The sequence below is a fragment of the Colias croceus genome, chromosome 4 (genome assembly GCF_905220415.1).
Source record: "Colias croceus chromosome 4, ilColCroc2.1".
Taxonomy (NCBI): domain Eukaryota; kingdom Metazoa; phylum Arthropoda; class Insecta; order Lepidoptera; family Pieridae; genus Colias; species Colias croceus.
This window is the reverse complement of record NC_059540.1, coordinates 5578969-5603833: the sequence shown is the minus strand read 5'-3', so window position 1 is coordinate 5603833 and position 24865 is coordinate 5578969. Positions and strand designations below refer to the sequence as shown.

Sequence of the window (24865 nt, the reverse complement as noted above, 5' to 3'; positions counted from 1 at the left end):
CACATAATTCGTCGTATCCTGTCATTGTTAAGACAAAATAACAAACCCATACTTAAAAAATCAGATTACAAGATCACAAAGCGAAAAAGTACTTCAAAGCAGGCACATCTAAACGAGTTTACAAAAACAGACAAAAAGGAACAGCGAAGGAAGGTCGTTTTCGTTACACATGTCTAGTTGAAGCACAATACATGCTCTTAATAATAGAAAGATAAATTATATTCCCACAACAAGTTCTTAGAATGGTCTCATGTTTCCTTGAAGTATACTTCCTTTGCACCTGCTCTTATTCGGACCTCTTTTAATTGTAAGCGTGTAGCGAATGCGACCATCAATTATCGTGACAGCTTCTTTTTGTCTGACTCGACTCGCCTACATGTGTGTTATAATAACTCGTATCCACAGCTTAGTTGTAGGCCAATGGGAAGGTCTCTGATATCATATTTTATGCATGTAAAGACAATGCTTATGTAGGTAGATAGGAATATCTTATCGTATCCCGAGCATTTACAGATAAAGTACTTGTGATAAATACATTTTTTGAAATATAATTCTTTTTAAATATAAAACCTTTTCAGCCATAGTTTCTGTTTAAATACAGTAATGAAAAGCTTCTTTTCATATCCACATCATTCATTAGAGAACGTCGTTTAACACGAAAAGAGTGCTCACCGCTTCGCTTAACATTTATTTTTTTTCTATTTCAAATATTTTAATGGTATTTGAAATTTACAACAACGGCTTAAAGAGTTGCTTCTATGACGTATCCATTCAACGTTCATATTGCACTTTCATACCTTATAAATCGACAACGGTTTTTACAGCAAGCAAGTGGCCACCACGGCTGTCGGACTCCACATGAAAACCTAAGCACCGAGCGTTATGAATTCAGTGATTGTCTGTTTATCGATTCATAAACAGAGCATGTAGGTGTATCTCTACTCACGCAATCGAGTGACGTTGCGGTCCCGTCCTACATGTACCGTGTACATTTGACGTTTGCGATCGAAGCGATAATGAATGTAAAGGTCATGCTATCACTCGATGAGTGCCCGCTCTGACCTTGCTCCGAATCTCCCGACCTTGTTCTCTCCACCAGGCTAACGAGAACTGTCTCTTATCTCGTAGCTATGCATTAGTTTCAATGGCTGGCCCACTGCGCTTAATTAAGTGGCATTCCCACTCGTTACCACGCATATGCCCGTAGGGTTTTTGACTTAGATAATATACTCAGATACTCAATGTTACAATTTTGTTGTCCAAAGATGAAAGAACGCAGGCACTGTGTCAATGGTTATTGAAACCTATGCATTTCAACTTAAAATGTCGATATTAAGTGGGAGTAATTTAAAAAAGAAATATGCCACGTTCATTAAAAATTGTATCGCTATAATTCTGCGCGCACTTTAAAAGATTTTCACATTTCAAGCGATACTTGAAATCGCTGTTTTTAATAAGCGTAGGCTTTGCTACTAATGATTTCAGTGAATTATACATACGAAATGATATTTATATAGGTCAAATGTGTTTTATTTTCATGCATTTTGATGCTTGTTTAATTTATAATTTGATTCTGTATAAAATTCAATCATATTTTAAATTATTGCGCAGGATGCATTTTATTTTTCTTACATTATTTTTGAAAAATAGTCGATTAAAAAGTTACCGAATAATATATTTTGTGTTAAAAGATGTTCTTTGATTTCTATGTAATTTACAAAAGATGAAAAAATAACAGCATCGTGGTGATTTTCTGAAGGCGTTAGTGAAAGGTGCTTGTAAAGAACTAAGAAGATAGGAAAGGTTTCTTAAAACAAAGTTAGGTACATAACTGAAACTGTAGGTATATTCGAATTGGACAGAAAGATACATCGTATCGATCGTATGATAATAAATCATATGTGCACTTTTATCTGAAAATAGAATTGTCCAATTTTTTTCATTTAAGTATCCTAAGTAGATTTCTCAAAATTTATAATTACTATGTATAATTTGGAACCAGCACGATAAAAACCCCATGTAATAAATATAGAATACATATTTTCTAATATATATGTATCATATTAAATTTAAATTAAATCAGTCATTTTGTATGATTTATCAAAATGCACAAAATTGCATCCCAACTCGGGAAGGCCAATTGATTGAGTTATAAATATTCAAATATCTAAATTCATAAACATTTATGAATTGAGAATCTAGGGTTGAGTAGGTATCCAAGGAAAACTCATTATTTTTAATTTGGAAAAGTTCTTAAGGCGGGAATTCAATTAGCGTGTCTTTTATACTTTAAGCTCATCGCAGCGATGCAAAAGGTTTAGAAGTAATATTTCGCTAGAAGAAATGCTTTAAATTAAAAATATAAATAAATCATATTAATTAGAGGAATCCGTAACAATTTACTTAATAATAAGTCAGACAAATGGATTTATTTGCTTTGAAATTTCATTGTTGATTTTTTTCATTTCAAAGTTATTTAAGATATCTTTGCTAAATGTTTTAATGTCTTTTCCTGAGAGAGAAAGGACAAAAGAAGAGAACGCTGAAAATGCATTTAAATTAACGTAGCGATTTTCACTTATGGCGGAATCTATGCCATGTGTGAAAAGGAAGCCGAGAAACATAATATTATTATGTTGATAATAATAGGTGATTGTTTGCAATAGAAGAATACCATTAAAGCCCATATAGGTCTTCGGATCTTTGAGATCTGTTTATACAACACAGGGATAATATTGAACTTAAATTATCTAAATATAAACTACATGACGTAATGCATATACCTACCTACATCCAATACAATTGTCATTTGACATGCAATGAATGTATTTGAGTAATCGATACTCCGTGCAAACTTCTGCGAGGTGATTACAGGTTTAAAATTAGATGTAGGTACAATAAGAATGCAATGACTCATTCAAAGTTAGGACGTACTTGAAAATATTATAAAAACTCCGTTCTGAATGGATCTTCGAGATTAAACTAAATGAGGGTTAGCATGTCAAGAAAAAACATTACTTATTATTACACCTTCATTTATATTCTGAGAAACATTACGAATAAATTATATAAGACGTGTCTATTGTACCAATTCGTTTGATCTGCGAGTGTCGCAACGCATCAAGCCGATGCACGATGCGCGATGACATCCGTATCGTGAAGGGAAACCTTTTGTCGTCGAAACGTGATCCCATCCACGCTGTGTATTAATTTTCCATGGCTTTCTGTGATCTCTGCACTCCCCACCGCGCGTGAAAGCACCGCGGTCGCGCGCTGCTCCGAAGTGTGTCACGCAGGTCGACGAACGCCGGCCTAGACCCACATACTGCAATTGGGGCACAATCAGCGACAGTACAGCGAGCGCGTTGACCCCGCGCGGTGAAATGCTAACATCTCTCCTACACTCTTTCTCTCGAAGCTGTCACTTAGCAACGGCTTTCCCGGCACCTACACGCTTATAACCTTACACCTCTGTGCCGAGTCAATTGCGTATAGAGAACTGCCTGACTGGTCTATTTTTGATCGACAGCTTGAAGTGCGCGTCACGAATACGATAATGATGCCAATAAAAAACTAGGAGTTTCAAATGTCGTCTGATAAATATCCAACAGAATGTCATGTGCACGAGTTATCGTGCCGGTACCTATAATTTTCTCTCGAATATTCCGCTTGCATGTTGTCATTCGAACTATTTGACGGAAATGACACATAAGAAATTGTCATTAAAATATCAAATAAAACGAAATATTCTTTTTTGCCAATAATCAGTTTATTCGCAATTTACTCAAGGCGACAGGTAATGCACGTGAAAATTAATCATCTCGAACGAATGCTGCGGTTGCATCTTCGTGTGTAGTGTGTAGGTACGTGTGTGTGCGCTGCTAACGTGATCAACGTTTACAATAATTCTTAGAATGTTGAAACCACGTTTCCGTTTCACTTTCAGACTGATATTGTTCATTAAGAATTAAGCAAGCCGGAAAAAATAAATCCTCCGAGTTTTCTTAATGTCAATATACTCCTACTCATTAAATTGACAGCAATTTAAATAATAACGAATTAAAAGGATTATTTTTCCGACCCAAATATCGACCAATAGAATTGCACCATTCGACGTCACGTGGTACAACCTACATGGTATTAAACTGATAATAATTTTTAGAAAATTTTCTCTGGTCGTTGACGTCAAACTGACAGGTTGAATTCAATTGTGAAATTATTGGCCGACATTTGGGACGGAGAAATAATCCCCCGAATACCACACGAGCTTCAAAATTATCTGGCATTTCCCTCAAGGTTCCCTGCAAACAAATAAAGTCGTCAAGTTTTTTTAACCTTGACTAAAAACTTGACTCCTTCATTTGTTTGCAACGAACCTATCGGAAAATACCCGATAATTTTGAAGCTCTTGTGGTATAAATGAAAAATTGCATAACATCACATTGTTTTCTTGGCTTACACTGGCCTACACACGATACAATGATCTACTGTATTTTTTACTCACTTAAGAATTTCGTTTTATTTCTAATCGATAATCGATAATATTACAAGTATTAAATAAACCTGTAAAATAATTGTTACTATCTCATTGAATTTTAATCTAAAAATATAAATAAAGATATATAAAAGAAAGTCGTGTTTGTTTATCACATTTATAACACATGAACGACCGACCGAAATTATTTTTGGGTTGTTATATTTATCTCAGCTTTTATTGGAATAATAACTTCTAAAAAGTTGAAAAAACTTATAAAAAAATAAAGATTACCCGGACGGAGCTGGAGAGACCGCAGCTAGTATGTACCTACATAGGATATATATATACGTTATCATATGTGTTTGTCATCATAACGATATGTATAATATACATCAACATCCCGAATTCCGTTAATTGTATGAATGGAACATGGACTTGTTAAACTGTAATTGTGAATGTATCATATTCACAAAGGACCGACCTATATAATGCCGGCATAAAACACAGAGCTCCTATGTCATTGCATAGGTATTAAAATATATCCTCATATGGAAGCAACTATAGCTGACATCAAACCTTCTTTTAGGATAGCGAGACATAAATGTCTTTGTATAAACCTAGAAACATCTGGCAGTTACTTATTGTTTAATTATTGTTAGATTTCTCTTAGAACGAGTTAGACGCGAATAAAAACTTTTAAACTGCAGAAGTGAAACAAACAAGAGCGAATGAAAAGAAAGTAAAAATAAGTGCAATGATATAAATATAAACTAGGCGAACATGCACGGAGAAAAGTGTGCAAGTGAACGCGGTGCGATTTATCTCTTGTAGGGAGAAAAAGTAATGAGGATTCTAGAGGAAACCGCATTGATTGGGAGCAAGCATTGTGTATCATCACGTGAGCCGCGACTCGGTGCATTCATTGCACTTTTTTTCCCCTACTTCTTCACTTTCTTCTTATGTACACTTTCTAGGTTTCATGGTGAAATGCCTACGCTTTCTAACGTCACACTAGTGCAAGTTTTTCTTACCCGCCTTTCAATGAAAACGAGATGATACCGCTTCATATTATATTAAACACTCATCGCATTTTATGTTGTGTGTATATGTACATTGTTTTAGTTCAATATTCTTATCATGTTAACCATGAATTTGACACAATCTTGATTCCATATTTTATCTGAGTTATAATTTGTAGATAGCAAATGCCCTGATAGCTGAAGAAAAGTATTTATTATATTCTTTATGAATACTGTTTGAATTCTAATTTGGAAACAACATTTTGCCTCTCTCCACGCCTATTAAATATCGTCCCAATATTATCAAAAGTCTCAACTATCAATTATTTTGATACAATCGAAAGGACATTGAACAGTAATACCGAAAGTAGGTCAACTACTTCTCAATAGAGGTTTGCTCTGGAAATCTGCATAGACGGATGTTGAAGTTATTAGATATAGTAAATTTCTCCTTCGGTGAAACTTTCGGAGTGAGTGCATCGATGTCGGCCAAAGTAGTCGTGCACCGAGGAAATGGGTTTACGACAATAAACCTTAAAGCGTGTCTATGTAGGTCATCGCGAGACACGGGATAGTACTCAAATGTTGAACTCTATGCAAATCAGTAGGTACTTTCTTCCGGCGTGTAAAACGATGTCATTGTACGGTGATGGTTGTCGGCCCTCGCAGTTCAATTGAAGCTTTAGAATTCGTGAGCAAAGCTTAGTTAAACTTTCACATGGATATCGATAATGTATTGTATAAATGGAGATTTTATTACAGTTAATATAAACACACATATTACAGATAAATAAATTCCATCGAAATAGTATTTTAACCAAAGAATCCAAATGTAGAGTCGTTCCAACTGATAGATTCTAAATTGGTCGATTATTCAAAAACGTCAGCCGACGTATTGCCATGTGCCATTTGGTATGGAAAGATTGTGGATGTTAATTGGATGGTTTGTTCAATATTTGGGAGGTGAGCGTGACCACGACCCGCGCAATACGCTGCGCGGGCGCTCTCGGCCCGTTGCGGTAACCTACTTGGGGTGCGTTGATCTCTTTGTTTGTAAACATGGCGTCGCTGCCACCGCTTCACCGCGCCCTCTCCAATATGAAACTCGAAGTTTAACTTTCATATACCAAATGTACAAAATTGTACAAATGTACAATATACAAAATTTTTAGCTCATTTTAAGTTTTTAAGAAAGCGGCATAGTTGATTCAAAAAAAAGATAACGCGAATGTCTTCATGTTGGAATTGCAGCGTTGATTGATTTTGATTCATGTTAAATTATTGAAATTATAGAACACGTATAGCTTAAGATAGATATTTATTATTTATGTGATATATCATGTTAAAATATATAGAAAATATAAATGTATGTCAATTTGCTTGTTTAAGTTAAACTTTTCGTATTGATTTAAATATTTTTACTTCTTTTGTGGGCATTAGGTATCTATATAGCTTATCAGTTAATTAAATTTATGTTATTTATTGTTTAGCATACATATGCCATCGATTTTTTTATAATACTAGGTCAGTAAATACGCAGTGACAATAAAATACGTATGTACAGTACATTTAGCAGAAAATTTACCCTTTTTTATAAAATGCAGAGTGATTAATATAGAAAGGGCTTACCTAAGTGGTAAATTATTATATTTTGAAATAAAAAAGCACATACCTACCGCAGTACAGAAAAAATGAATCATATTATTATTAGGTTAAAATTATTACGTAGAGACATCGATATACAACTGACATTTACCCTTATTCAAACAAATTTGCTTCTTATTTAATCTGCTAGTTGCCACTTAATCCCTTATTACAATATATTGTGGTTTTTCTCAAAACTCAAGAAACACTTGATAATTGAAAGTAAGTCGTAAGTTTTTAAATGTCACTATTTATTTTATCTAAACCGGTTGACATGTGCGCTCGTTGTATTTCTTTTCATAAAACTTTTCAACATTGCTTATTATTAAATTGACGTGTCAGTAAAATTTTAATGTTTACTGAGGAAGTCTGTCAGATTACTGCCTTTTATTTAGTAAAAGAGCAAATGGAATTTAATAAACAAGTTTACAATTTCAATAAAAATATTATATACCTACATGTAAAGCTCTTAGCGGCTTAAAAATAGATAAAACAACACTCGGATCGTAACCTTGATATGTAAGTAACAAAGCTTTGTCAGCTCTCAGCCTATACTTGGCTCAATTTTATAGACCACTACAAAATGTCACGATCATTGCAAGGGGCTATTCATTGCGTACTTGACTTTCATTTGCAAGCGGCTGTACTAACATTTCACTAAGAAAATTATATTTCGACTTCTAAAAATGCATACGAGATATTTAATCGTAATTTTAACGTCGAAAGTGAGCAGTGTGTTTATTTCATGAGTATAAGTAACCATGTGGTCATCATAGGTTTAAAACAATTCGTGCGTATGAACATCGCATGAGATTTGACCCTAATTCGCGCATTCCATTTGCCACCATGGTCCACGAGCTGAGTGGACTCGTTAATTAAGATACCTAAATTTGGATACCTCTATATAATCGTTGCATATAAAATGTTAGCAAACACATAACAGTATAGGTAATACTATTTTGAATTATACATCGCTATTCGAAATAAAAACACGAAGTTATTTAAATGTATTTATTTTGGAATTGTAATTACCGGTAAGTTGTGTTAACAAGTATATTTTTTTAGGTCTTTGGCGGTAACTGGTGGTAGAACAAGATAAGAATATGTATGAGTATAAGTAGTATTTATTTTATTTGTTAGTATTCGTATGTCGATGATGTTAATTAATCTACATTCTACATTCACATAGCTAAATAGATTATTTTTAAGAGAATTTAGCACGTACCTTCGTATTGTCTTTAGGTACAATATTTTTACACAGTTAAAAATATTTTATGGTAGAATAATGATAATACAGTACATAAACGCATACCTACACATTTTTATGCCATGGAATGTTAAAGATGCAATCTATATTTTTTGTTGCATATCTGAAACTGTCATGGAAACTACCTGTAAATACACTCTTGATCCCTTCACTAGTCACAGGTCAATGAACCGGTACTGCACTGAATAATGCAAAAGTTTCAACGCTTAAACGTAATGTTAATTTGAGCTTGTTTTAGACTTTAGAGTATGGTTAAATAACAGTTGAAGTAGAGTTTTACTGGTACCTATTCTGAGATAAGCATAGGTATCTTATGTTATCTGGGTTTTTTTAATATACCGGAAAGTTGGGAAAGAACGTTCTTAATTTATGGGACGGCATGTCAAACAAGCATTAACAAATAATACAAAAAGTAAAAGTCGGGCACAATTACTCACGCAGCAGTTTACCGGTAGGGTGAGATGAAGCCGCTAGTCATTCGGTTTTTGCCCCAAGCTGCTCAGCTGCTTGTTTATAAAATATTCACTGAATATGAGATGATGTATCATATCTATATTGTGTATCGATACACAAAAAATGCTTTATATGTTTAATATATTATATAGGGTTGTACTTTCGCCGATTCATTCTTAAGTATCGAAATTTATTATTAATTATTTATTTTTTAAAACGTACAATGAACGAATGCGTTTATTTAAACTGGATATTAAGAAAAAAACAATAATGAAGTATCTGAGTATGTTTTTAAATATTTTCATGGCTCGGATAAGTTTATGAATGCTGGCATGTTTTAACATCAAATATTATCTTCGTAGGAAGTAGGTAATATGTAAATTAATAATATCACTTAATTTTACAACATATATGGAGTAGAAAACTCTACACATTAACATACAGGCTACGTTAACCTAGAAAACTCTACAAGGAACATATTTTTTCCTCCGCAGGTTCTATAAATAGGCTGATTACGTTCGTTCATTGGATATTCCAGGAACATTCTCGAAATTGTGCAACACCTGCAGTGTATGAGGGTAAAAACCTTGAATACATTGACCCGTCTTCGACTACATTTTTCACTAAAGTAAAAATAAAAGAAGGAAGAAATGTACATAGGATTCAAGCATTCCAGACCATAAAATTTTCAAAAGGAAATAAAAGAATCTAAGACGTTCAATGGCCCGTACGGCGAGTAGACGACCGCACTTTAAGTCGACGTTCGATTAAGAGGGGTAATGGGGAATATAGAATTATGTTTTCATACTCATTTAAACTATCCATACTAATATTATAAATGCGAAAGTAACTCTGTCTGTCTGTTACTCAATAACGCCTAAACTACTGAACCAATTTTCATGAAATTTGGTATGGAGATATTTTGATACCCGAGAAAGGACATAGGCTACTTTTTCCCGGGAAAATGAAGAAATCCCGGAAATCCCATGGGAACGGGAACTATGCGAGTTTTTCTTTGACTGCACGGGCGAAGCCGCGGGCGGAAACCTAGTATGTAATTTATAAAAGGAAAGAAAAATTACAATAGATTTTCTAAAAGAGTGATTTTTATTGCAATTTTCTGAAATTTAATGTCACATAATTATTTATGATGTAGTCTGATGCGGTGGTTTGGAATATTTTAAATGCGTACTACGAAAATGTGAACCAGCGAACCGTGATGCATATAAGAAATCTAGGTTTTTTTTTAATGAAATATTTTGAAGTAGTATGATCAAAATAAATACTTATTCTTAGATTATTAATAACAATAGTTTATTATCTAATTAATTTAATTAATACAGTAAATAATTTAATTATCTAAGGACAAATTATAAAGCTAATTATTATCATTGTATTTGGAGTCGAATAATACTTAAGTTTTTTACTAAGATTGTTTAACATATTTATTTATGAAATACAAATATTTGTTATTAAAATTAAATAATTAAAATTGATTACCTTCATTGTTTCTATCTAGATACCGAACATTCGTCACAACATGCACATTTTGGTTCCAAAAAGACTATTCACCGCCTTGTCAGCGGGGTACTACTTAATTTAAATCTGTTTGTGTGGTACGTAAAGTTAATTATGGACGAAGCGTTTGTCCTGTTTCGCGTTCGATAAAGTCGTAAGGTCCCTTTATATTTGTGGGGCCGTGCACCTCAAGTTAGCCTTGCATTGTGTCAGTAACACCGGTGATGGGATAACTGTACGATAGTTGAATGAGAATAACGAAAAAAAAGGGACCACATCAAGTACAGCTCCGTCGTGAGTCCTAGACGTAAGCTATATTTATAGACTTTAAGTAATGCATATAAAACTATTTTAAGATTGAAGAGAAATTGTTCGATTCATCAACGCATTCGAACTCATGATGTGATTTGGGATACGTGTAGAATTTAAGGATATTTTAGTCCTGTGGCGTAATTGGGAAAATTATAAAGTTACTTGCACAATTTAAAGTGATCTGTTTTAATAAGAACTGTACATGTTCAGTAATACTTTTACATTTAGTTTTTCAAGAGAATGAATTGAAACTTAAAAGTTCAAAAATTCTTGTTTGTGATATCTTCATCTTTACATCAATGATAAAATAATTTACTTATTTTGTATCATTTTAAATCTTAGCTTTACTAATTTCTTAATATTAAAATATGTAACCATATTCTAAAATCTTGTTTGAATACTTTAACACTTTATTTACGACTAAATACTGTATAATAACTTAAATATTGCTTTTAAAACAGGCTAACATTTTGATTTATATCTACGTGGAATTAATGAAGGACAGTTTTAACATCTTTAATTACATTGTAGCCTTTTATAACTTGTTTAATGTCAGCGATCGCTCAATTTAATGCTTTACATTTACAGTACTTATCGTATCATGGTCAAAGAAGTTACATTCTCTATTATATGCGCCACGAGTTTGGTTCTGTGCATCTGTGTGCGTTGATATTTGTATGTGTTTGAAATAATGATCCGTGGCGGTTGCGGCACGTGGATAGGCTTATGAGCAATATTTGGAATATTGCTAAGAGTTGGTCGTTATTATTGGTCCGATAACAGCAGCTCGGCCGCTGACCGACCTTCACACTTCACGTCGCCTGCGCCTGTGACTGCGTGACCTCGCCGTCCGTCTCAGGCTGACCAAGCTAACAAGCCCATCTATAAACTACAACTTATTACGACTCGCCTTCCAAACGGAATCGTTTAAGATGCGATGAATATGGTTAAGTCAATATTAAAATTTAAAACACTCACTATGTTAATGCAGATATTTGAACATCACATCAGATAATAAGAATAAAAGGCAACGCTCTTAACTTCTATCCCATGTCTATCCTCTGTACAAAAATAACAAACATTTCCTAAGTATCAGGATTTGTAGGAATCATGTTTCATAGAATTTAGCATAGAAAGTAATCATAACAATAAATTATTTTTGTTTTAATATTTAAAACAAAAATGATGATTAAGGAGAGCCATTTTTGGAGAGACTTTCATAGATTTTATCTGGTAATAATAGAGTAGGATTATTATATTCTTTTACTGTGAGCTCATACATTTACACGTTTAAAAAGAAAAAAAGACCCCGCAGTTATTTATGGGAACTCGACGATGAGCATAAAACGAATATGAATCAGAACCATGAATGGATTCAAAGGAGGAAAACTTAAAGATTATTCTGGAATCATCTGTGTTCTATGAAAATTTATCCTCATTACCCTCATACATTACATAACTTGTTATCTAAGTATGTTATGTAATTAGAATTACCTCAAATATATGTAGCATTTTTTAGAACGCGAACTTTTTGTCAATTTACTCAGAGGCTGACACAAGTCAAGCACTTTTCAAAAACTTTAAAGAGTATGTAAAAAAATTATGTACATTATGGCACGGTTCGGTCGTCTTTCGATCACGGATGTGCACAGGATGGAACTTTGATTTAAAATTACAATTTGATTCTTATGCAAATTAAATTAAAAAAACAATGTAAGTAGTACGATTTTCAAAAAATGCAGTAAGTATGGCATTTTTTAATTTTATATCGCCAACTATTTGTTTTATCAATAAACCAACTAGCTAAAGACTATTTAGAGACATCTATTTAATTTTTAAGTGGTTCAAAACGCCTTAATATCTTATGCCAAACTATTCACAAAACAGCTCAGTATTTTTTTCTCTGTCAAAAGATTCTAAAACAAAGAAGATCGAGATGTTTGAAAATGCTTGCTTCGCAAAAAGTCCACTGTTTGGTTTGCGCTAGGGTCGACGCTGTTGCTAAGGTATTCAAACTGAACTATTTAGGTCAGAGTTTTTGTGTCTACAACAAAAGAATGGAACATCGTGCTTGTCTGCATAACTCAACTTGATATTTTTTAGGAGAGGCCAGATATTTCTGGCGTCGAGCTTTCGAGCTTCCGACCACCAAATTAACATGAGAATATTGTAAAACTTTTCTGAACATTCTTATTAATTGAATGAATTCATAACATAATTGTATTGATAAACAAAATCTTTAAAGTAATACTGCTTAAATTGAATTATAAACCAAAGGTTTTTCCTTGATAATTAAGACCTGGATAATTTTAACGCAAAGTATAAAAATTGTTATTCACAATATGGAAATACGGATAATATTTTAACGCCAACGATGATGATGAGAGCTTCATAATTAGAATAATCTTGCTTGATGCCGACGTTTCCAAACATGTTTTAATTTTAAAATATTTCCAACTATTAAACTAAAACAGTGGAACGGTGAAGTGTGATCAGATACGTCAAGATAAATTGTAAGTATAGTTTGGTTTGGGACACACTGTTGTATCAAAATCATCATCACCTATCAAAAGTTACAAAAGTCGTAAATTAATGTCGATCGGTCTAACAATTGCATGTAACGATCTATCACGATTCACGACCTTGAAAGAAGTTTTTCATCAGTGTTGTACTTACTTAAAAAAGAGAGGAAACAAAAACTAATAAAAATGATTTCCTACTTTATCAAAATGATAACTTTATCATTGTAAAATAACGCACAAATACACAACACGCATTACTATAAGAATTTCATGACTAATAAAATTAGACCTTGTTTGTTTATTAAGTGGTTATTTTCTTTGCTATATTTTATTACATACCTACTTAAGCGTAATTATACATATGATTCGCAATTTTATACGATAAGCAATAAAATAAAAGACGTGGATTGCTCAGGTATCTCCTTACGATTACCGTTTCAAATGCCCATCCAGGTAGTCGTTTGTGCTCCATTTTGGTGTTCTGTATTACATATTAAACGAATGTATTATCATTTCATATTGAGTGATACCGTCAGTTTACTGTCGCCGGGCCACGTGATCAGAGGTCTAAACGATTTTTTAGTAGATTTCGTTGGCTTCGAACCGTGTCAGATTCCAGCGAATCTTTATTGCAGTGATATCATATTGTCGAGATAGATTGCAGCTTGCCAACAAGGTAAGAAACCCACTTTATTTATAGCCATTTACAATCACTGCACTGGAATTAACTGGCGCTTACCGTAAATAGGCATGTCATTTATAGAGAGCTCTAGATGCGTCATACTCACGCGCATGTTTTTATGTTGGTAGTACCGTAACGTAGAAATATTACAAAGGTCATTTAAGTCATTAAGATAACAAAGATTAAATTATTTTGCAGACGATAACTTATTGTAGAGAGATAACATACAATGCCGTGTGAAAACATTTTTGTTAGTATCGTTTTAAATCCAGATCTAAGAGAGCTTTTTTGGGAAATATCATAAACAAAGGCCAAAAAGCTTCAGGAAAATAACGGTCAATTTTATTTTTACTTGATGGTATCGAATTAAAATAAAAACGTTGTTTATGGATTCCAATAAGTTATTTTATCTCTCACGCGTCCTACTATAAAATACAGATTTAGTTACGCGCGAATAACGTGCGTAGGACGTGCGAAGGTAGTATCAAAATATTAGTTATATGATAGCTAGATAATTTGGCCAAGTAATTAAAAATCAATATCCTAACTACTTGTATAGTATTATACCCTCAATTTATAGCTGCTACGTTTTTCGTATTACCTTTTGTTAATTAATTCCAGACACAACTACAGTTTGTTTTATCGCACACGTAGGCCTACTTGGCGGTTAATTGATGGAGAGCGTCTGTCTAAGCTCAACATGTGCAGCTAGCTTCAAGCCTACACTTAATAATTTTCTCGTATACCTAACCTGTTATTACACGATTATTTAATAGGTCGGTTGAACCTATATCTGCAGAATTATTTCAAATACAAAACATTTATGTTCAAAATATAAATCAGTTTATAAATAATTATATAAATCAGTTTGAGTTAATTTTACTTAACTTCTTTCATTATTTACAGAAATGGATTTTATATTTCTTTGGCTGGTTACTTTCGTCCTAGGCTTCTGGATTTGCAAGAAAATAAAGCAATGGAAGGACTTACCTCCTGGGCCATGGGGCCTCCCTGTAGTTGGATATTTACCATTTTTTGATCGCTTTAACCCCCATCTTACATTGACGAAACTAGCGAAGGAATATGGACCAATATATTCAATTGGAATGGGGAGTGTTTACACGGTCGTACTTTCTGACCACAAGTTAATACGAGAAGCTTTTGCTAAAGACAGTTTCTCTGGTCGCGCACCGTTGTATTTGACGCATGGTATTATGAAGGGAAAAGGTATGTATTCGATCTGATAATCATGATTGTGATGAATCTTGTCACATAATAATGGTGTCCGTTGCTTTCGAAGGTATTATTTGTGCTGAAGGAGCCCTGTGGAAAGATCAGCGCAAATCGATAACGGCTTGGCTTAAGAGTTTTGGTATGAGTAAACACAGTACGTCTCGTGATAAATTGGAGAAGAGGATCGCTTCAGGCGTGTACGAGTTATTACAAGTAATTTTATGATTTTATCTGTATCTACTGAATATTTTATATTGGAAAAAGGCACTTAATACCTATAAAGTAATAGTGAACATAACATCAACTAAATAATATAAATAAATTTTTTTAAATTAAAGTCGTTTGTAAAATGATCCTATATTCTTATGATAAATATTAAAATTAATACTTATTTTCATAATTAATATGAAGTAAAACATACGTGAAAGTATAACACAAAAGCTTTAAGTTTGCATTAACTTGTACAGATTTAAAATCTCAGAACTTATTCGGCGATATTGCGGCCCATGCAGGAAAATGCAAACAATATGATTCAAGATAACAAAAAATGACATTAATATTCCAGAAAGTGACCTCTAGGTGGCAACAACAAATCTCAAGACATATAAAAACGACTCAGATACTTTACATTTGTTTTTATAATAGGTTGTTCAACAATCGTTGTGCCGAGCCCGGTTCGAATATTTTTACATAATTTTTGATGAGATTAAAAATGAGATAATTTAAATTTTAGAACGTGAAGGAAGCCTTAGGAGCCCCTACTGATTTGGCCGAAATAGTGACGAATTCACTTGGAAACGTAGTAAATGATATTATTTTTGGATACAAATTTCCACCAAACGATGTTACTTGGCAATGGTTTAGAGAAATACAAGAAGAAGGATGTCATGAAATGGGTGTAGCTGGTGCTGTCAATTTTCTTCCATTTCTTCGGTATGATTATTAACAAACAAAATGACAAGAATTATTAATTTTAAAATAAAACAGTGAATAGGTTTAGTTTATCAATTGAAATTACTTTTCAGATTTATACAACCATCCATTCAGAAAACCATAGAAGTTCTCGTACGTGGCCAAGCTCAAACTCATAGACTTTATGCGAGCATCGTAGCAAGACGTCGCAAAATGCTTGGAATTGAAACACCTGAGGGAGCTGCATACGCGGCACACGACGATCTCTATGACCAACATCCCGAAGGCTTTATCAAATGTATAAAATACAGTAAATATTCAAGTAATACTGAAGAGCATTACTTTGATCCAAACGTTCTAATTGCTTCTGAAGATGAATGTATTGTAGACAATTTCCTCAAAGAGCAAAAGCGAAGATTTGAATCTAACGAAGAGTCAGCCAAATATATGAAAGATGAACAATTGATGTATCTCTTGGCGGATATGTTCGGAGCTGGTCTTGATACGACGTCAGTGACACTTGCGTGGTACTTTTTGTACATGTCTATATTTCCAGACGAACAGGTTGGTAATAATTGTAATATTGTATTGTAATAAATAAAAGTCCCAAGCTTATAACTTTTCCTTTTATTTTAGGAACGTGTACGCCAAGAAATTATGTCTGTATGTCCGGATGACTCTCAAATAGATATTTCAAAATTACCTTATTTAATGGCAACGATATGTGAGACTCAAAGAATTCGCTCTATTGTACCAGTTGGAATACCTCATGGATGCACACAAGTAAGTTGAGACTGTGTTAAATGAAATTAATAACTAAATATTGAGTAATAATAACTGAATATTAAGATGTGTGATGGTGTCTGCTGGTACCCTCAATTTGATCTGTCAATAAGAAAGATATGACCAACCCAATATTTTCCTAATATTGCAATGGCCATTATTGCTTATTTTATAGATATCGTTTAATTTTACTTTTAACTTTTAACTTTTTTTATAGATATCGTTTAATTTTATAATTATAAGTCGATCCAACGTACTGAGTGTCACATGACGAAAAATGATGAACAAACAAAGATCTTCCGAAATGGAATGAATTGTTCCTATGTCTAGACATTGTTTTTCAATAGTTAAAATATAAGTAAGAATATTTAACTTGGAAAAAATATCTAAATATTTTCTCATTTTTTTCTTACACTCGTGTATGCTAAATTATAAACTTAACTTCGATATTTTTAACGAAGAAATCGGGATGGAAATTTTATATATAAGATAGTAGACATAAGATACCGTTCTCGAGTTCGGCATTCTCAACAATATGCGCATTTTGATTACGCGAAAGGTAAAGCTCACGACGCCCTTAGAGATTAGACTTTAGTTTTAGACGAATAATATTTTTATCCTTCTTGATATGCAATAATGTTTTCTCCTTTATTTCAATATTCGTTATTTGATATATTTTTATATAGGTGATGTTCCGACTCTACTTTATTTATGTTATGTTAAATACATTCATTTTTTCACTTCTTTCAAGAAATCGCTTATGACAGCTGATATAGTATACAGGGAACACACTACTAATAGGTTATTTTAATTTCAGGATACTTATTTGGCCAATTATCGTATACCAAAAGGAACTATGGTGGTGCCTCTACAATGGGCAATACATACGGATCCCAATATTTGGGAGGATCCTAATGAATTTAGACCTCGGCGATTTATAGATGATGAGGGTAATCTACTGAAACCACAAGAGTTTATACCGTTCCAAACTGGTAAGAGATAATGTTAAATATACATGTCGCAATTTATTTTTTTAATCTGTCCTTTATCATAGATATACATAGTTATTAGTTACTATATATAAGATACCATCGAATTATGACTAGGCGGAACGCAAACGGCAAGTTTGCATAAGTGACATAAAAATAAGAATGAAAGGACTGAAAATAATTTCACTGGTTTAATTTTAATATCACTGCTTTAATCAAAACCGGTTCACAAGTCATAGCAAAAATATGTGAACAATTCTTAATGAATGCGGATATTTTTAGGTAAGCGAATGTGCCCTGGGGATGAATTATCTAGAATGTTGTCAGTCGGTCTGATTACTAGATTCCTTCGCTGCGTGAGAGTACGACTCGCATCTGAACCACCCTCAGAAGAAGATCTTATGGGCAAAGTTGGACTGACGCTAGCTCCGCCCAAAACGATGTACATATGTGAGCTTTTGTAGGCATCAAAAGCTTTTTGGAACTAATAAAATAATGGATAAATGTGATTTGTTTAATTCGTGAAATTCCTTTTTGTACTTTTTGTACATGAAAGTTACATAAAATAAATGCTTCTGTAAATTGAAGGTAGTTAGAAGTAAAAGCTTTTACTTTGTCATACGACAGGTTTCTTGAACGAGTTCAGTTAATGGACTGCAATTGTTCTGTTTTGATATTAATTTTTTAATACTGTTGATGTCTTTCACTTATGTAATTTGATATTATTATTTGGTATTTATACCATGAATGCTATATTTGACTTAAAAATGTTGAAACTTAAAAATGTGTTTAACTACTATTTGAATAGTGATTATTTGAGAGGTAAAGGATGTATAAATCAAAGAGATAAATATATACGAATTTTTAAAGTTTATTTATAAAATTATCAATCTGTAAACATTTAAAAAAATAACGCAATATCTACAAAGCGAGGGTAAACAATGGTAATTTACTGCGGATGATGCGTCGCTTCACGCTTGTAATGTATTGACAGTAAAGCAACTTGGTTGCTAACAGCTTGTAAACAAAACTATTCAAAAGTTATTTCATAAAGTTATACTTATAGCGACAATATTACCGCTCTTAGACTAGTTGCTGGTTTCTACTCTACCATGGAATGTTACTACGTATATTACTCATGATAGGTACATTTAAACTAGAAAAGTATGAGTGAACACGTAAATTTCTTAATCAAATACTAACTAACACATTCATTACACAATTAACATGAGATCACACTCAACATTCAACACTTAAGTGACACTACTCGCACTAATAAATAATGATCTAGATTTATACATTAATTTGGTATAGAGAAACTAGAGCTTAAAATGTCAATAAACCTGTATCCTATCAATTTTACTCAATGCTTGATTGGCGGCGATCTCTAAGATCGGACATCTATAAATAATACTGTTGACACAAAAATAACATTTATAATCTCAACGATGGGAATTTTAGTACATACATCTAAAGTTAGTTCGGTTTACTATTTAATTGAACACTTTATGCACAGCCTGACTATCGCCGATGCGACGTCGTCACTTATTATTAAACTTAATTATATTTGTCATCGATGCGCTCTAAAACGAGTGATCTTGAATACTGGTGGGTGTGTGGCGGCAATGCGTCAGGGCACTCAGTGCGATCCGACGTGACGTAAGTGCGGGTGGTCTGGCAGGCTGGCGACGGGCGGGGCGGGCGCGGCTGGCGCGCGCGGCACGAACTTCACGCGGAAAGCTTCCGGCGCGATCGTAGCGCCCACCGTGCCCTCCAACGACGGCGGAGCGACCCCGGATTCCATTTGAACGTCGAATTGGTGCATCATGCTTGCGAAAAACATAAACATCTCCATCCGGGCGAGAACGTCACCCAGGCACATACGTCGTCCCACACCGAATGGCATAAAGTATTCAGGTCGTCGAATCTTGCCATTGTCATCGATGAATCTGCTCGGATTGAATTTGTTAGGTTCATCCCAGAGGTTCGGGTCCATGTGGACACAGTTGATGAGCGGTACTACTTGTGAACCAGCAGGAATCCTGTAGCCATTAAGATTGACATCCCTGTTAAATGAAAAAGAATAATGTTAGATACGATATTCATTAAAAGATATGCATCGTTACAGAAGAAAGTATTATACTTACTTAGTAGGTGAATGAGTCGTAGCTAAGGGGACAATGCTCGACATACGCAGTGTTTCCAAGATAGTCGTTTCAGTATACACGAGACTAGGCATATCTTCGATGGTAGGGAGGCGGTCGCGGCCCACAACGGCGTCGAGTTCTTCCTGAACACGTCTCTTCACGTCGGGGTTGCGTAACATGAATACAAGCATCCACAACAGTGATGACTTTATTGTTTCCACTCCAGCGGAGAAAAGATCGCCAAGTATTTGTTTAAGTTGCAATTCTGTAAGAGAAGTTCAAATTTAGAAAATTGAATCTTGACCTTTTTAAATAATAAAATGAAATTAATTTTCCAAGTACTTTTATTTTCAACTATTTTATCTTACCTTGGTCTCTTCCATCGAATAAATCTCCAGTACGACCTTCAGTTTTAGCCTTTTCGATTTCAATAAGATAAACATCAATGAGATCCCTCGCATTGTTGATATCTAAGGTTTCTCGGTGTTCGTCAATCAAAGTTTGATAAAACGAAAACATTTCTTCACGATTTTTAGCCACTTTCTCTTGAACTTGGGCTTTTCCCGGCAAATACTAGAAACACATTACAAATTAGTACTGTAAAGATAAGATATTGTTATGTATTAAAGTTCAAAATACATAAAATTATATTTACATTATATAGTGGTATGTATTCTCCATAATGAATTTGTCCAAACAGTCTCATGCCTTCCTCGATAAGATGATTAAGTCTCGCGAATCGAGCGTCACCGTTACTGAAGCGGACCGACATGGTTATGCCGCAAATCACGTTAGAAACACCTAGCGCGAACAGAGGATTGGCATCAATAGGCGCGCCATCAGCGCAATGCAGATTCACCATTAGTTCTTGAACTTCAGTCTAAAATTTTAATTGATATTAGCCTCGTTGTTCTTTTTATCTGAATAATTTTTAACGACACATTATTGGCATTTAGAGAGTACGAACCTTAATTCTGCCTTCCATAATTTTCTTGCCATTGCCCATGTATGTCATGCCGAATTCACGTAGTTTTTCGTGTAAGAATCGACGTTGATTCTTCCAGAGACGACCCTCACTGTTAATGATACCTGTACAGAGGGAGGAGGTTGAATATATGCATGTGGGCGGTGCTTTGTAGCTACGGGAGGCCTTACGGAGCACGAGACGCCCCGCGCGCATGTGCTTTCCTTATTATTTCTACTATATACTTTTCTTACAATTAAGCTAATATATTGAAATCTATAAAATATTATTCAATTTTAAATTTATATGTGTTATTTATATAATGTTCAATATTTCAAGTTATTGTTTTAGTGCTAACTAACAATTACGAACGTAACAGAAATAAGTTATATTAGTGTTGTAGATTAGAATAGGTACTCAACTTAAATTTTTCTTTTAATGTTAAATAGATCTTTTAATTTTTGTTAAACATTTCAAGTATTGAAATTTATAGCAAGAAATTTAAATTAAAAACACGACTCTTAAAAATATACAGTTGAAAATATTGAATTACTTACCGAGACCATCCAATGTATGCATCAGAGGCGTGCTTGGGCGGCCGGTAAATTCTTCACGGCGAAAAGCTTCGCGAATCAGTTTGTAGTCACTTAACACAACAGTCAGCTGGTTGCCGAGGCGAGCCGAGAACAAGGCGCCGTAGCAACGAGCCAGTTCCAGGAATGTCTTGTGTCGCACTCCCAGGAACGGCAGGTAGCCCACTACGGGCGGTCCCCACGGACCCGGCGGCAGCTTGCGGATTTCACGCACAACGTTCATGAGCCGCATCACCAGATACGCTACGCCGACTGCTAGTAGCAACGGTAGAGTCGTCCGCGAAGAACAATAATTCAACACTTGCCACAAACCCCATAATAACTTTGAATTTGAAAACATCGTTATCATTTTGAATGTCTTTGTTTTTATTTGTGTGAAATATTTTTTATGAACAGTCAACTGAACTGAACTGAACAAAAGTCGTGCGCGTACTTATCGCGGTAGTACGTCGCTGTAAGCGCTAATCGTATACCGCGTGCGACCGTCGTTTGCGCACTGGCGAGGCGCTGGCGTGGCCTTGCGAATAAATACGCGCGGGTGGCGCGCGCGCAGGTTCGTCCCACCGGCACTCCTCTCTCCTCTGCTTTTCCATCGATCGCCGGCTTGCTACGAGGCGTAGCACCACTACACCCGTAGATATCATGTTTCCATTTTGTGAAAAGTAAAAGTTTTTTGTACATTTTAAATGTGTATGATTATGAGCTATTAAGGTAATAAACAATAAATTTGTATAGTAAACCTCGTATAGTTATACAATAACATTTGTGAAGCGGTATTAGATAATAAGAACAAAACTATCGGTGTTGATTTGTGAGTAAGAGATTTGTTTAGCGAGGGGTGCAAGAGGCCAGCGAGGTCGAGCGGGTGTGCATGCAGATGATAAGATTAACGAATTGCGTAAGTTGCCGCGAAGCAAGGTAAAGGCGGGTCGACGACTCAAGCCGGAGAGCCTTGGGCAGAGCTCTACGAGTTTCGACCTCTGATCGACACTCGAATATCGTTTCCAAATTGACTAAATTATATGCATAGTTTCGATACGTGGACATTTAATGTAAGAAGTAAGTAAATAAACTTAATAATTAAATAAATGTTTATATTTCTTGCAAAGGTTGTAATTGGTATATATATTGTGTGTAGTTTTTTTAATTTTGTTGATATAATGTTGAATTATGATCGACGTAAAAAAATGTGTCTGCTGAGAGTTCAGTGTTAATTTTAATTTAGGTAATCGTGAAATATTTAATATCAATATAAATAAATCCCAAACATTGGTTGGTTAGTTATTCAGACAAAACAGACGTGATATAAAAAGTGAAACAGACGATTGTTAATGTTTGGGTAGCATTCTAGGACTAAGATTTTTGATAACAAAAAGATAAATCTAAACCCTTTGTTCTAATTCCAAGAAAGACTTCACAGACGTTAGAATGGTATCCGATATATTTTTATTTGGTTAGGAATTCTACGTGTCTACTTTTTAACTGTCTGCTGCTTAACAATTTAGATGGAAGAAAATAATCTTGATTATTTGCCGAGTCTTTTTTTTTGCTTCAAAATTACATGTTCATTTTCATTTACATTTTTAGTTTAATAATAATTAAACTAAGAATTCATTTTTCGCTAAACAAGTATTTGCATAAATTACAAAAGGAAATTGTATCAATAATATTATCTAGTTAGGTGCACCTTTCACAACCTAATTATTTATTGTATCTTAATTTATAGAACTATCTTTAATAAAAAATTGCAACTAACGAAAACTTATTTGTAAGTGAAGTTATAAGAAGTGTTAGTATGGTTTAGTTAGGTTTTTATTAGTAACGTTTATCGCGATATTTTCACAAATATTAATCTTGTTTGTGACATCACATTTTCAATGAATATATTTCACGCATCAAAAATCACTACTAACATTAAAACTAATAACAAAATTATAACATATACGCTGTCCGTCTACGGAACAACGTCTATGGATAAAACTGAAAAATTAAGATTAATTTTTTTCTACGTATTTTCCAGGATAAAAAGTATCCTTTTTACGCCCAGGATAATAAGGTATAATTATACCAAGTTTCATCGAAATCGAACCGCTAGTTTTCACGTGATGCCTTCACATACAGACAGACAGACAGACAGACAGACAGACAGACAAAAATTTTTTTAATCACATATTTGGGTTTGGTATCGATCCAGTAACACCCCCTGCTATTTAGTTTTTCAATATTTTCAATGTACAGAATTGACCCTTCTACAGATTTATTATATGTATAGATTAAAAAGCGGAAGAAACAAATCTGAAAACCTGACAACGCACAATGTAGGTACCAACAATGCAACACGCCGTACAATTCTGTGAGAGACCTAATTTGGTACTAATTAATATTTGCCTATCAATTACGGCGTTTTATCTATTTGCTGTTCTACAAGTGTGTAAATGATAATAAGTAAAACGCAATTGCACGATAAGATCGCTGTGTAGACCTACGTTGTGTCCGAGATTTTAGACAACGTTAGATTAAGTTCACCAACGAGTGCAACGAGCACTCGGCCAAAAGATCAATGACCGTCACATTGGGTCTTTTGTTGCAATGCTTGTGTCTTGTGTCTTGATATTATAATACGGGCCGAGCTGGGAATGTGTAACCGTTCGCTTGTTAACCAAAATAAATACTAAATACAAACACACAAAGAGATGTTTTTGATTCTTCACGATGTTCAATTGTTTTATCTGAAAATTTTCCTGCTACTGTGTCACATTTGTTAATTTTAAAGTAAATGTTAAACAATTATGAAACTACGATATTCAAATGGACTCGAATAAATAACGTTACCAAAATTTGTACTAAATTTGGATTTTCTTTGCTTCTGCAAATAAAAGAAAACTGTATACAATATGCGGTTACATGCAAATTATTTTGCAAAAATGTACTTTAACGAAACACACGTAGACTCGATAGTTAGTAGAAACGTACCCAATAAGTAATCCTCTATAAAAGGCAGTAATTTATTACAATTAGTTCGTACAGAAGATGAAATACCTTTCCAATAATTTGTGTCGTAGGCATCGTTTGCGTTCTCACAACTTTCAAATGGAGCCAAATGAAAAGTAGGCGTCATGATACTTTAAATATATTTATAAAGCTATTTCCAATAATATTTACTTGAAGAAGTAGTAAACTAATTAGAAATGTTAATATTAATATAAATAATTTCTAAATTCGAGCTAGTGATATAGAGTTTGTATGAAACAAAAATAGGAACACACAAAGCTTTATTATATGTTATGTAACAACTCTACATATTATCATTTATGATAATATAGGTAGTAAAAATTTATATATGAGCCTTA

At 33.9% G+C, this 24865-nt stretch overlaps 2 protein-coding genes across 3 annotated transcripts; one reads left to right on the top strand and one right to left on the bottom strand.

Moving 5' to 3' along the window:
- The first annotated feature begins 13106 nt into the window (after positions 1-13106).
- LOC123690890 (cytochrome P450 306a1) lies at positions 13107-18315 on the top strand. 2 transcript variants are annotated; one of them, XM_045635010.1, is made up of 8 exons: positions 13107-13203; positions 14801-15121; positions 15195-15340; positions 15861-16060; positions 16153-16603; positions 16676-16822; positions 17640-17814; positions 18094-18315. In XM_045635010.1, the coding sequence occupies exons 2-8, from the start codon at positions 14803-14805 to the stop codon at positions 18273-18275; spliced, it is 1620 nt and encodes a 539-aa protein (XP_045490966.1). In that variant the 5' UTR covers positions 13107-13203; positions 14801-14802; the 3' UTR covers positions 18276-18315. The 2 variants fall into 2 exon arrangements, with proteins under 2 accessions (XP_045490966.1, XP_045490965.1); XM_045635009.1 differs by lacking the exon at positions 13107-13203 and adding an exon at positions 13651-13888.
- Positions 18316-18662: 347 nt separating this feature from the next.
- LOC123690889 (cytochrome P450 18a1-like) lies at positions 18663-22024 on the bottom strand. Its single transcript, XM_045635008.1, has 6 exons — positions 21480-22024; positions 20926-21047; positions 20614-20838; positions 20327-20531; positions 19959-20223; positions 18663-19877 (listed from the first exon to the last, which is right to left on the bottom strand). The coding sequence occupies exons 1-6, from the start codon at positions 21862-21864 to the stop codon at positions 19451-19453; spliced, it is 1629 nt and encodes a 542-aa protein (XP_045490964.1). The 5' UTR covers positions 21865-22024; the 3' UTR covers positions 18663-19450.
- Between the last annotated feature and the right edge of the window lie 2841 nt (positions 22025-24865).